An 11,620-nucleotide genomic window follows, 5' to 3' on the forward strand; every position below is an offset into this window, starting at 1 on the left:
TGGAAGCTTTTCTGCTGAGACTCTGAAATGTTAACAGTCTGTCTATAAAGAGGCTCTGTGAGTGCCTGCAGGCTTGTACAAAATCAACACACGGGTCTGAGTCATGTTAACGTATTAATCATATTTAAAGAAATTTCGCCTCAAATAACATTGGGTCGTTTTAAACCAAATGACTGTAACTGATATATAACTGTGAACCTTTTCGATTGTTCTCGGTAATCGCCGGCTGTGACTGTGACCAGCACAAGCTACAGCAGCAGTATATCCTCTGTAACTCGTGTTATTAGTTCAGACTCTTACCTACTTGGCTTTTGTGTTCCCAGTGTTTCTGAAAAGCCGCATTCAGGAGCTGCGGTGTCCTTATGATCTACAGGAGGCTGATTTCCTGGACCAGCTGAGGTCTTCCATCCCTCAGCTGGCTGCAGGTAAACCTTTTGACATCCTCACTGCTGACAAAAGCCGGGTACTGCAGCCGCTGAGTGTGGACACGCTGACACCGGCGGAGATCCACAGAGCCATCACCTTAAGGAGAAACACTACTCTCTTCGTCCGACTGAAGGTACCGTGTAAACTTGAGACCAAGTATGTGATCTGTCGCTCATAAAAATAAGGACAGTGTTGCTGTTTTTGGTGGAAACACTTAAGATACAAACCTCTTTTGTTTTTACCTTCTGGGGGAACAGGGAGCCGGTCCGTCCACCCCAAATCCAACCAGACTGGACACCAGGTGAGTTAATGTTAACAAGCCTCAGCTGCTCATTAAGCAATTTAATCTCTCGTTTTATCGCCTGATCTCCATCACTAATGTTATTGTGTCCCAGAGTTCAGTCTGACAAGAAGAGCCTGGGCAAGCCTCAGCTCAGTCGATCAGACTCCCACGTAGATCTGAAGATCCGCATCCTGGAGGACTCTCAGATGGAGGTGGTCGCACCCCAAGGTAAATGCACAGCTGCTACTTGTGTGTCCAGAAACGGCTTCAGCTGCCATCCATACACAGCAAGCTTGTGGATGCTAGCAGACAGCAGAGCTATTGTCCTCTGCCCGTCCTTAAAAATGTAAATAATTAACTTTATTCCTTGTGCTGTGGTGACACGGCATGGTGTGGTCTATGACAAGTACTGCATATTGTATATTATTCGAAATGGTTTTGTGAAATTTTCTTTCAATGTCAACTCTGACTTTGGGCAGTAACCATGAAGGTCTAATGGTTAGCCACCCTAGGTACTCATGGGTCTACTGTGGATGCTAGACTGCTAACAGACAGGCAGACGAACTGAGCCGATTACATACTCCTTCCCTGCGGGGCAGGAATTACCGTGGTCTTGACTTGTCTAGTCTTTGGAAATGAAACAGTCTTTAGAGACCAGCAGAGTGGGTTGAAGCTGTAAAACATGAATGAGAAATAAAAAAGTCTGATTTTACATTTTCATAAGAGCCCTGACTGTGGTTGTTTGCTTCAGTTCAATAACAATAAATCAGCCAAAAAGCTTCCCAGCATCTTTACTGTTTTTAGTTATGTGTTGTACACGTCATGGATAACTGAACAAGCTGTGACTGAGGGGATTCATTTTTCTCTTTCCTCTTAGTATTTCAGAACTACCCACTTCACAAACTGCGGTGTCACCGCAGCCTGCAGGAGGACGACTTTCTGGAACTGCTGAGGTCCACCTTCCCTCAGCTGGCTGCTAACGTACCTTTTGACATCCTCACAGTTGACAAAAACAGGAAACTGCAACCTCTGAATGTGGAGTCACTGACTCCAGAGCAGGTCTACAAGGCCATTGATTCATCAAGGATCAATACCCTCTTCATTCGACTGAAGGTACCGTGACTCACTACATTTTAAAATACTCCTACTCGACATTATCCGGAAACCTTTAAAGAAACTACACAAACAACATGTACAGCAAGTACGACATTGCTCTCTGGTACAAACTTGAAACTAAATGTGGATGCCCTTATCATGCATCGAAGACTGTTTTCTGCTGAAGCAAAGACATTTTGTGATTTATTTTTTTTTCTCCTCTTTTTTTAAAAATTTCTTTTCTTTTTATTTTTTTAATACGAAACTCTTTCAGGCACCAGAGAAAGTCCAGGTTGGTGCGAGGAAGCTTGAACACCTGCAGAAAAAAGTGGACACAGCTACAGAGTCGTCATTTTTACCTGAACAAACTGTGATGCATGGGAGGTGAGTCGGTCAAACTATCCGTCTTAGCCGTTCAATAGAAATCTATAAAGAGACAGGAACATACGTGTGATGATGCTTGAACCTTCAAACTCGCATGTGGTCGTGAGTGTTAGGTAGTAACTGAAGAAACAAGACTGTCACTGAAAGCTGCTGCACTTCACGGCACCAGCATACTGCCAGGTTGGTCGCTGCAAGTGCCGCCAGTGATGTCGTCACCCAGCCCAATCCATTTATGCTCACTGTTACGGCACAGGAGGCGGCTGTTTTGTTTTGGTGTCCTCACTCAGATAATGTCAGCACTGTGTTGCAGGATCTCGCTCTGTATAATCTGTGACTTTGAGCTTCACTATTGATTTATCATTAAAACAAAAGTAAAAACCAACATTTCAACCCTGGAGCGGCAGCAGTACAGCTAGACCTAGTGACAGCAGCTGGTATATCAATTTGATGTCAGCTTTGTCATAATTTTACATGAATTCCTTGGGGATTAATAACATATCCTGATTCCGGTCTACCACACAGCAGGTATAAAAAGGCCCCTAGATTTCAAAGTTGAGGTGGTGTCTTCACATGGAGGTTTCCTGGACCTTGGTGTTACCCAGTAGGCCATAGAAAACATACCTGTGGAAGGGTGCACTTTATAGTCTCCAGTTCTGTCAAGTTTAGAAAAGTTGTGGTGTTCACTGATGTACAATCACTGACAGTGAGTTGGAAAAATATTGTCAGTATTCCTGTGCATCAACTTTGTTGGGGTACTTTAATGCTCCAGTCAACACGACCTTGTTCCTTGGTGTCCTCCACCACACCGGCCAAAATGGACTAAATAATGTGGGGGGTTCATTGAGCCAGTCAGTTGCTGAAGGTGGTATGGATGAAAATTAAAACGTGCTCTATCCAGCTTTTTTGTGGGTTGTTCTTGGTGTGGAGTGCTTGGTAGATACGAAGACTGTTCCAAGGTGGTTCAACAATGGGCCCAGTTCAGGAGCTCAAGGACCTGCTGCTGAAGTCTTGGGATCTTGATGGTTGTAAAGGCAATCTCTGCCTTTGTCACATGACCATCTGCTGGTTTGGGAACACCCTGGCATCCCCCAGAAGACGTTGAGAAGGTAGCCAGGGAGCTCTGCTTAGACAGCTATTCCAGCTTCTCGAACTCAGTTCAGTGGTAGAAGATGTATGATAGATGGAGGAAACCTCGCTTAATCTAAGGAGCTTGGAAAGAGACTACGATGACCTGGATGACTGAGAACCTTCAGAGACACTCGCTCTTCCAACTTTTCCGGTCTAAGAAAAAAGTATTTTTTGCAGATTAAAAAAAACGTACTGAACATTGTCTTACTCTGCTGCAGTGACAGGACTTAAATTTGAAGCTAATCTTTACTGCTTCCGGAAATATTTCTCACATTTGTTCAACTTATTAAAATAGATAAAGGTAATAACTGTAAAGGGGCCAGTGTAACGCTGTGGTGTCTGTCTCTAATGTTATTGTTTCCCAGGGATCAGTCCGACAGGAGGAAGCCTGGTAGGCCTCGGATTAGCCAATCAAGCTCCCATGTAGATCTCAGGATCCGCTTTGTGCAGGACTGGGATGTCAATGTGATTTCACCTAAAGGTAAATTTAAAACTGCTCATTCTGTGTTCAGATTGGTAACAAATGTGCACTGGTATGTATTTTTAGGGCCATACCTAAAAATTAGATTATTTAGATATGTGTTTGTTTAGGTTTTCAACTTTCAGTGTCAGGATTTGGAAAATTAGGCAAAGTTGGACAAAGTTGCCTTTAGGATTGCTGTCACTAGGGTTTTATATCAAATTTATTTAAAAAAAAAATCTGTAGGCCTAATGCAGCAGTAGCTTGTAAGGTGAGCTGTCTCTTTTTTTCTTGTTAATGTTAGTACAGTCAGCATACTGTTTGTTGTGTCTGTCTCATGGATAACTACCTGCCTGACTATTGGAGCTTCTCTGTTTTTTCTCAGTGTATAATAAGTACCCGCTTCATCACCTGAAGTGTCCTCGAGGCCTGCAGGAGGCCGACTTTGTGGAACTGCTGAAGTCCACTTTCCCTCAGCTGGCTGCTGATAAACCTTTTGACGTCCTCACAGCTGACAGGAACAGAAGACTGCAGCCTCTAAAAGTAGAGCTATTGACTCCAGAGGAGCTGTACAGAGCCATCAAGGCCAGTGGGAGCATTGTCCTCTTCGTTCGACTCAAGGTACTGCATCTGACTGGGTAGATATTTGTGTTGTCCTTCAGAATGTCTGTGAAAGATCTAGATAGATTAATTGACCAAAAGTCTAATAAGTCCAACAAAAACTGAAGTAACACTGCTCTCTGCTTTAAATGTGTGTCCTTCATTCTACAAAGGTAGTGCAAATCAAGATGCAAACTGTAAATTAATAACATTCACCTCCAAAGGAAAGTTTCCATCTTAATGCTGCAGTCGGCAAAAAATTTCACAAGGTGCAAATTTGAAGGCACATGTTCTCCAGTTCTTTGCATCACATCTTTCACAATTTTACTACCACTTAGCAAATATTTGGCAAGTGTTTGCAGACAAGTTGGCTCCTTCTGTGAAGTCTACTGGCAACCAAATCAATCGTAGGACATTTTTGTTCCAGTATTCATTTCGCAAATGTCGCCCGCTCAACAGCAAGTACCCTCTAGCAACCACTAACCAACCAACTGAGGTAAAGTACACTTTTCCCTAGCAACCAGTGATTACTAGTCTCTACGCCTCTGTGACTGATGCGTTTTATATTTGCCTCAGAAGTCGGACGTCTTGGACTGTGAAGTCAGGGCTAGTTCAACTTGAGATGTACATTCCAGTTGAAAATTCCGACTGGGAGCTCTAAAATTCTTATTTCTGGGTTCAAATGGAAATAATCACGGGGCCTTAACCCTCTGGCGTCCAGGGTATAATTGGCCGTTTTTGACTACTTTTGATTTTACCTCTATATTTCACCTTTAAAATATGTTTTTCTTACCTTGTTTGGTATCATTATTTTCAGCACAACCTCAAATATCTGAAATTTGAGTTATTCTTTCATTTTGGTATACTATATTAGCACAGTTGATCTAAATTCAGACAAAAAAATTCTAAATCTGAGTAGAAAAAAGTTATATTTTTTAATGTAAAACCCACAAACATGTTTAACGAATCATTTTCATAACTTGAAATGCAAATAGAAATTGTACATTTCTAAAAATTATGCACAAGTTTTGCAAACAACAAAGTTATCAGGTACTATTTACCAAAAATGCAGCCAAGGCCTCAGGGGTTTTTTATATAACCATTTAAATCTATTTACAGAACAATCAGGTGTTCTGCATCAAATAAGAAGGCACACAAATGATTTGTGCCAGTCCAAAAAATGTAGTTTGTGTTCAGTATAAGACAGAGGAGAACACCACAGGCCTAAACCCTGCAGGTCTGACAGCAGGAGGTGCATCAGTCCAGTTTTCCATGTGGGAACAGCGTTTACACTGGAATCTGCCTTTGACGGCTTTTTTAGAGCAAATATGAAATTCAGCAGTCTAACTGACACACAATACGAGACAATAACTACACAACAAACTAACTACAGCCTCCAAACACGCTATACGTCACTAATGTCTCACATAGGAAAACTTTCTCACTCTGTCTTTCGCTCGCCCGCTTTCCGTCGCGGGTGTCACTCCTAAAAACTTCCCCTTCTCCCTAAACAACCAAATGTCACATGATGCCTTATCATTTTTTTGATTGGCTGACATGGTAAACTCTAACACCAATAGGGAAGGGGTGTTATTTCTTTTTCTTTTTTCACTCGCAAAGGGAGATATACTAGCGATATCTGTAGAAAACGCAGTTTTTACCGTTCTTCCCGCTGTAAACGCCACTGTTTTGTTCAGAAAAAAACATCGGGTGTATTTTTTATCATAACTCTGGTTTTACGTGGCCCATCGACACAATTCAAAAACTGGTATATAGTTTGAAGTCCGCACTTTTGAGCCAAGTTGAAATGGAGACTCCGATGTGCTGCATCTTGTAGCTGTGTCGTCTTAAATTGGTCATGTGATTTTGACGCGCCGGCGCGTCCGGCAACCCCAGAGGGTTAAAAGTTATTTTGATGTATGCTCACGTACCAGAGGTTAATGATTTCTAATTCGACTTTATGTTTTGGATATTCACGCAGGCACCTGAGGGAGTCCAGACTAGTGCGAAAAAGCTTGACCTACAGAGAAAAGTTGACGGCACTGAAGAGTCTCCGTCCTTTACCGAGCAAACTGGGCTGCACATGGGGTAAGCACCACCTGTTAGATCCAATTGTTAAAAAGTCTGAGGTTTGCTGAAAGAGTCTAACTGGACAGATTGCTTTTTATGAAACATTCACTCCCAATCAATTCATGCTCTGTGGTGTTAGAAGATGCTACACAGACACCACTTTGAATATCTCAACTCACCAGTAAACTGTTTGTCATTAATAACAACAATAAGCCCTAAACTTTAAATTTCTGTTCCCACAGAAGCCCTCATCAACCGGAAGACAATCCAGTGAACATTTTCTCCAACAGCTCAACATCACGTCACAAAGATGTGGAGCTGAAGGAATCTGAGGGTGGTTTGGAGTACACTGGTCTCTCGACCTTGCAATCTTTAATACTTTATGAACACAACGAGTTGAGTGATGGGCTTCCCAATGAGAAACCAAACATAACCAATGATCATCTGGTGAACGGTGAACCCGAGAAGACGAAAGGGAATCGACGAGTCAAACATTCAGTCATCCGAATAAAGAAGGCAAAGCAGAAAATGTTGATTCACAACAGCGAGGCTCTGCTGTCCTGTAAAGTCTGCCAGATTTTACGTGGGTCGACAAACATGCTGATCAAACACGCCTGGAGTCATGTGGACGAGCGAGAAAGGCTCTGTGGAGTGTGTGGAGAGCAGTCAGTGTCTGCAGAGCAGCTCAGGAGTCATCTTCAGACTCACCAGAAAACGCACACCTGCAACATCTGCGGGAAGTCCTTCCTCACCGTCGTCGGCTACAGGGGTCACCTCGCTCGACACAAGGGAAACACGCCGTACAAATGTAGAACCTGCCACAAAGCGTTCCCTGAGAAGTGGGTGCTGAAGAACCATGAGTCCCGGGTCCATGCAGTGGATAAGCCACACAGAAAAAACTTTTCCAAGTTGAAGCTCAAACTTCACCGGCCGACCAATCATGCGGGGGGGAAGCCACACAGCTGCAATGTGTGTGGGAAGCGCTTCCGCCACCTGGATACTTTGTCTCAACATGTGGCACTTCACTCGGGTAGCACGGCAGCCACAGACAGACGGATCCATACAAAGAACCACAGCAGGGAGAGGTTGTTCGCTTGCGATAAATGCAACAAGAAGTTCTTTCACAAGTCAAACGTGGTGACTCACATGAGAGTCCATACTGGAGAGAAGCCTTACAAGTGCACACACTGTGGGAAAGGTTTCAGCCAGGGCCACTGTGTGAGAAGACACCTCCTGATCCACCAGAAGAAGTACCACCAACAAACAGAGCAGCTTAGTAGGGTTGAAACTGAAGACAGTTATGCTAAGGCGGACGGCATGCCCTCTCCCCAAAAATGAAACTAAAATGTGGTGGGTGTGTACAGTAGTGACCCAGAGGGGGAAAGATGTGCCTCACCCTCAATACCAACCGATCTCTGGGGAAAGTTAGCTTATAGGTTTCTAGATAGTTAGAAGGTGAGTGTTCAAGACGGCCCAGACGGTAGCGGCTGAAGTTCAAGGGATGACAGTGGTTCCTGATAACGTCACCAATGTAAGAGGGTACCATCCATTTATTTCATGCTTTCTTTCACTTTTTAACAGTGGGCTGCTTTTTTTATTCTTACTTAAACTAATGGTTACATTCAGTGTTCTTCACAATGTCAGAAAGGCAACTTCTCAGGATCAGCTGAGGCCTTCGAATGCCTTGATTTGTTCAGACCAAAACTCTGAGACCCAAAGGTTATTCAGTTTACAAACAAAGTAAATATTGAGTATTTTTTGTGTTTACCAATAAAACTAGTGCTCTTAAAGCAGGTAGGACATTATCTTTTTTGGCCAGTATTAGATATTTGCCAGTAAATGAAAATTTAAAATAAAGAAATAAGTACATTAGTAAGTACACATAACAAATGTTATGTTTCGTGTTTCAAGTGGAAAAGTAAAAAATATCACCTGAGATATTAGAATATCAGTTACCGGTATCATTCTTAAAACTCCAGTATTGGTCAGGTTCTAAAAGTAACTTTTTGCATGTAGTGTCCACGAATTTTCCAAGTTCCTTCACTATGGTTTTTTGTTTTCGACAAAGATTCAGCATATTAAGGCGTGTTTATGCTGCTATATGCTAGCAGCAATGTGGCAAAGGAATATCAAAGAAAACAAAATAATGGTTAGCGACTCAAAGGTTAGAAGAACTAAAATGTAAGATTACTATGGTAAACAAAGCCTAGCTTCCTTTTTTTGGGATATAATTTGAGCTGGAGGAACCTTTAGTCCTTGGAAAGATCCTGGACATTGAAGCTTAATTAGCAGTACTGCGCTGAACCTGCGCTGGCGTTTACTTGCACTTGTGAAACTGAGTTGATTGTGATAAACCTGGAGCTGTTAAATCTTGACCAGCAGTTACTTTGAAACTGGGGAAGGACAAAAAGACTTCAAAACTGACTGAGTCTACACATGAACTGCCAGAGCTGTGAAAATGGGAGAAAAAAAGGTACATTTCCACCTATTGTGTCAGCATAACTAGCGTTTACGGAAGTCATGCTAATCAGTAGTCCACCAAATGTTATTAGTTACATTTCTTGAGAATGAACATGGTGCAGATTTAACTCAGTACTACAAACAAAGCGTAATGATACAGGGAAATTAGTGTTTCTGTGACTTTTGGACGGAAGTAATGGATTGATGCTAATCTGCAGGAAATGTTAAATATTTTTCATACACATTCAGATGATCTTGTTCTCTGTTTGCACTTTTTTTTAGATTTACATCTTTTAAAAAAAGTACCTCTGTGCCCTAAAGATTACATTATCTCATTGTCAACAACCCCCCTGAAAAAAAATCATAGTTGTAACTCTAGCTGTCCTCTTTTTACTACATGTAGACCCCAGGATTAATGATAACTATAGTATCGCAATAGATTACAAGTTTAGGGAATGATACTTTACAAAAAGCACTATCCATATAGTGTTCCTTAGCAGTCTAATTGGTAAATGGACTGGTTCTTATGTAGTGCTTTTCTATTCTGAGCACTCAAAGCGCTTTACGCAACTTGTACATTCACCCAAGCACTTTTTTTTTTCTTTCAAACGCTGTATGCGAAGTGCTTTCTATCTAACATTCATACTCTGATGGATGCATCGGAATATGAACGTGGGGTTAGTATATTTCCAAGGATATTTGGCATGCAGATGGGAGAAGACTGGGATCAAACCATTAACCTTCCAGGTAATGGTTTGTGGTCACCTGCACCATTTGAGCTACAGCCATCTCAGCCAGTCTAGTGTCTACAGTTTTCAAATATTGTGATGGTAGATACCAATAACAGCTCAACATCAGATCAAGGTCACACCAAACCTAAAAAAATCAGTTAATAAAAAAAGTAATGAAGCGCTTTGTTACCCACGTTTTTTGTTTTGTTTTGTTTTTTTAAGATAGTCTTCAAGCCTTGCAACAATATACTAGGTCTTGAAGGTTAGCAAACCCTTTTACCTTGACCTTCATGGTTAGTGCTCAAGGTCAAAGTCTTCTTAAAAAATTTCTTCAAGAAACCATACCAAATATGATTGTATGATTTGTGTTGTTTTGTTTTTTCCATTATGACGCCATAGCAGACTGACACCAGCGTGTTTTAATAAAAACATCAAACATAAACATTGTAGTATATAGTCCTCACTTTTTGGGAGGAGTTGCGCTCTCTGAGTGCTTTGTTAAAAAAAATTAAAAATTACATTTTTTTTAAATGTCACATGTTGTTGATACCAGTAAAGAAAACATTGCTGCATTGAATACTTTCCAAATCCAAAAGTTTAATTTCCTTATACCACTGCTCATTTTCTATGGGCTCAAGTTGTTTTCAAAAATATTTTGTGCTTGTAAATCAAATGCGTAGTTGTGAACTGAGTTTTGTAACCTTGTAAACCAAAATTTCTGAAAGTGTTATGGTTGTGCGTCTATACAGGGTGGGACATTTATATGGATACACCGTAATAACATGGGAATGGTTGGTGATATTAAAGTCCTGTTTGTGGCACATTAGTATATGTGAGGGGGCAAACTCCTCAAGATGGGTGGTGACCATGGTGGCCATTTAGAAGTCGGCCATCTTGGATACAACTTTTGTTTTTTCAATAGGAAGAGGGCCATGTGACACATCAAACTTATTGGTAATGTCACAAGAAAAACAATGGTGTGCTTGGTTTCAACGTAACTTTATTCTTTCATGAGTTATTTACAAGTTTCTGACCACTTATAAAATGTGTTCAATGTGCTGCCCATTGTGTTGGATTGTCAATGCAACCCTCTTCTCCCACTCTTCACACACTGATAGCAACACCGCAGGAGAAATGCCAGCACAGGCATCCAGTATCCGTAGTTTCAGGTGCTGCACATCTCGTATCTTCACACCATAGACAATTGCCTTCAGATGACCCCAAAGATAAAAGTCTAAGGGGGTCAGATCGGGAGACCTTGGGGGCCATTCAACTGGCCCACGACGACCAATCCACTTTCCAGGAAACTGTTCATCTAGGAATGCTCGGACCTGGCACCCATAATGTGGTGGTGCACCATCTTGCTGGAAAAACTCAGGGAACGTGCCAGCTTCAGTGCATAAAGAGGGAAACACATCATCATGTAGCAATTTCAAATATCCAGTGGCCTTGAGGTTTCCATTGATGAAGAATGGACCCACTATCGTTGTACCCCATATACCACACCAAACCATCACTTTTGTTGTTCCAACAGTCTTGGAGGGATCCATCCAATGTGGGTTAGTGTCAGACCAATAGCGGTGGTTTTGTTTGTTAACTTCACCATTCACATAAAAGTTTGCCTCATCACTGAACAAAATCTTCTGCGTGAACTGAGGGTCCTGTTCCAATTTTTGTTTTGCCCATTCTGCAAATTCTGTGCTGCAGTAGCTGGAGTTTGTAAGGGTGCCATTTGTGAGTAGCTAATATCCGCTGAAGGGATGTTCGACTAATGCCACTCTCCAGTGACATGTGGGCTCTTGCTGAATGAAGCTAGGACAGCCACTGATGTTTCTTCATTAGTGACAGTTTTCTTGCGTCCACATTTTGGCAAATCCAACACTGAACCAGTTTCACGAAACTTAGCAAGCAGTTTGCTAACTGTAGCATGGGAGATGGGTGGTCTCGTAGGGTGTCTTGCATTGAAATCTGCTGCAATGACCC

The 11,620-nt window shown here is 41.9% G+C and overlaps 1 protein-coding gene across 2 annotated transcripts in view; it reads left to right on the forward strand.

Annotated features, from left to right (window-relative positions):
• LOC102294757 overlaps positions 1 to 10,468 on the forward strand; it is a 17,971-nt gene extending 7,503 nt beyond the window's left edge. Inside the window, exons 12-20 of one of the 2 annotated variants that reach the window (XM_042214417.1) lie at positions 324 to 559; positions 684 to 727; positions 822 to 937; positions 1,587 to 1,822; positions 2,079 to 2,188; positions 3,682 to 3,797; positions 4,162 to 4,397; positions 6,358 to 6,464; positions 6,689 to 10,468. In XM_042214417.1, the coding sequence (XP_042070351.1) occupies positions 324 to 559; positions 684 to 727; positions 822 to 937; positions 1,587 to 1,822; positions 2,079 to 2,188; positions 3,682 to 3,797; positions 4,162 to 4,397; positions 6,358 to 6,464; positions 6,689 to 7,784 (2,297 nt within the window). In that variant the 3' untranslated portion in view covers positions 7,785 to 10,468. The remainder of the gene's footprint in view (positions 1 to 323; positions 560 to 683; positions 728 to 821; positions 938 to 1,586; positions 1,823 to 2,078; positions 2,189 to 3,681; positions 3,798 to 4,161; positions 4,398 to 6,357; positions 6,465 to 6,688) is intronic. The other variant, XM_042214418.1, reaches the window with a different exon arrangement.
• Positions 10,469 to 11,620: the final 1,152 nt, after the last annotated feature.

This window comes from Haplochromis burtoni, unplaced genomic scaffold (assembly GCF_018398535.1).
Source record: "Haplochromis burtoni strain Fernald_Lab_line unplaced genomic scaffold, NCSU_Asbu1 Contig_561, whole genome shotgun sequence".
NCBI lineage: Eukaryota > Metazoa > Chordata > Actinopteri > Cichliformes > Cichlidae > Haplochromis > Haplochromis burtoni.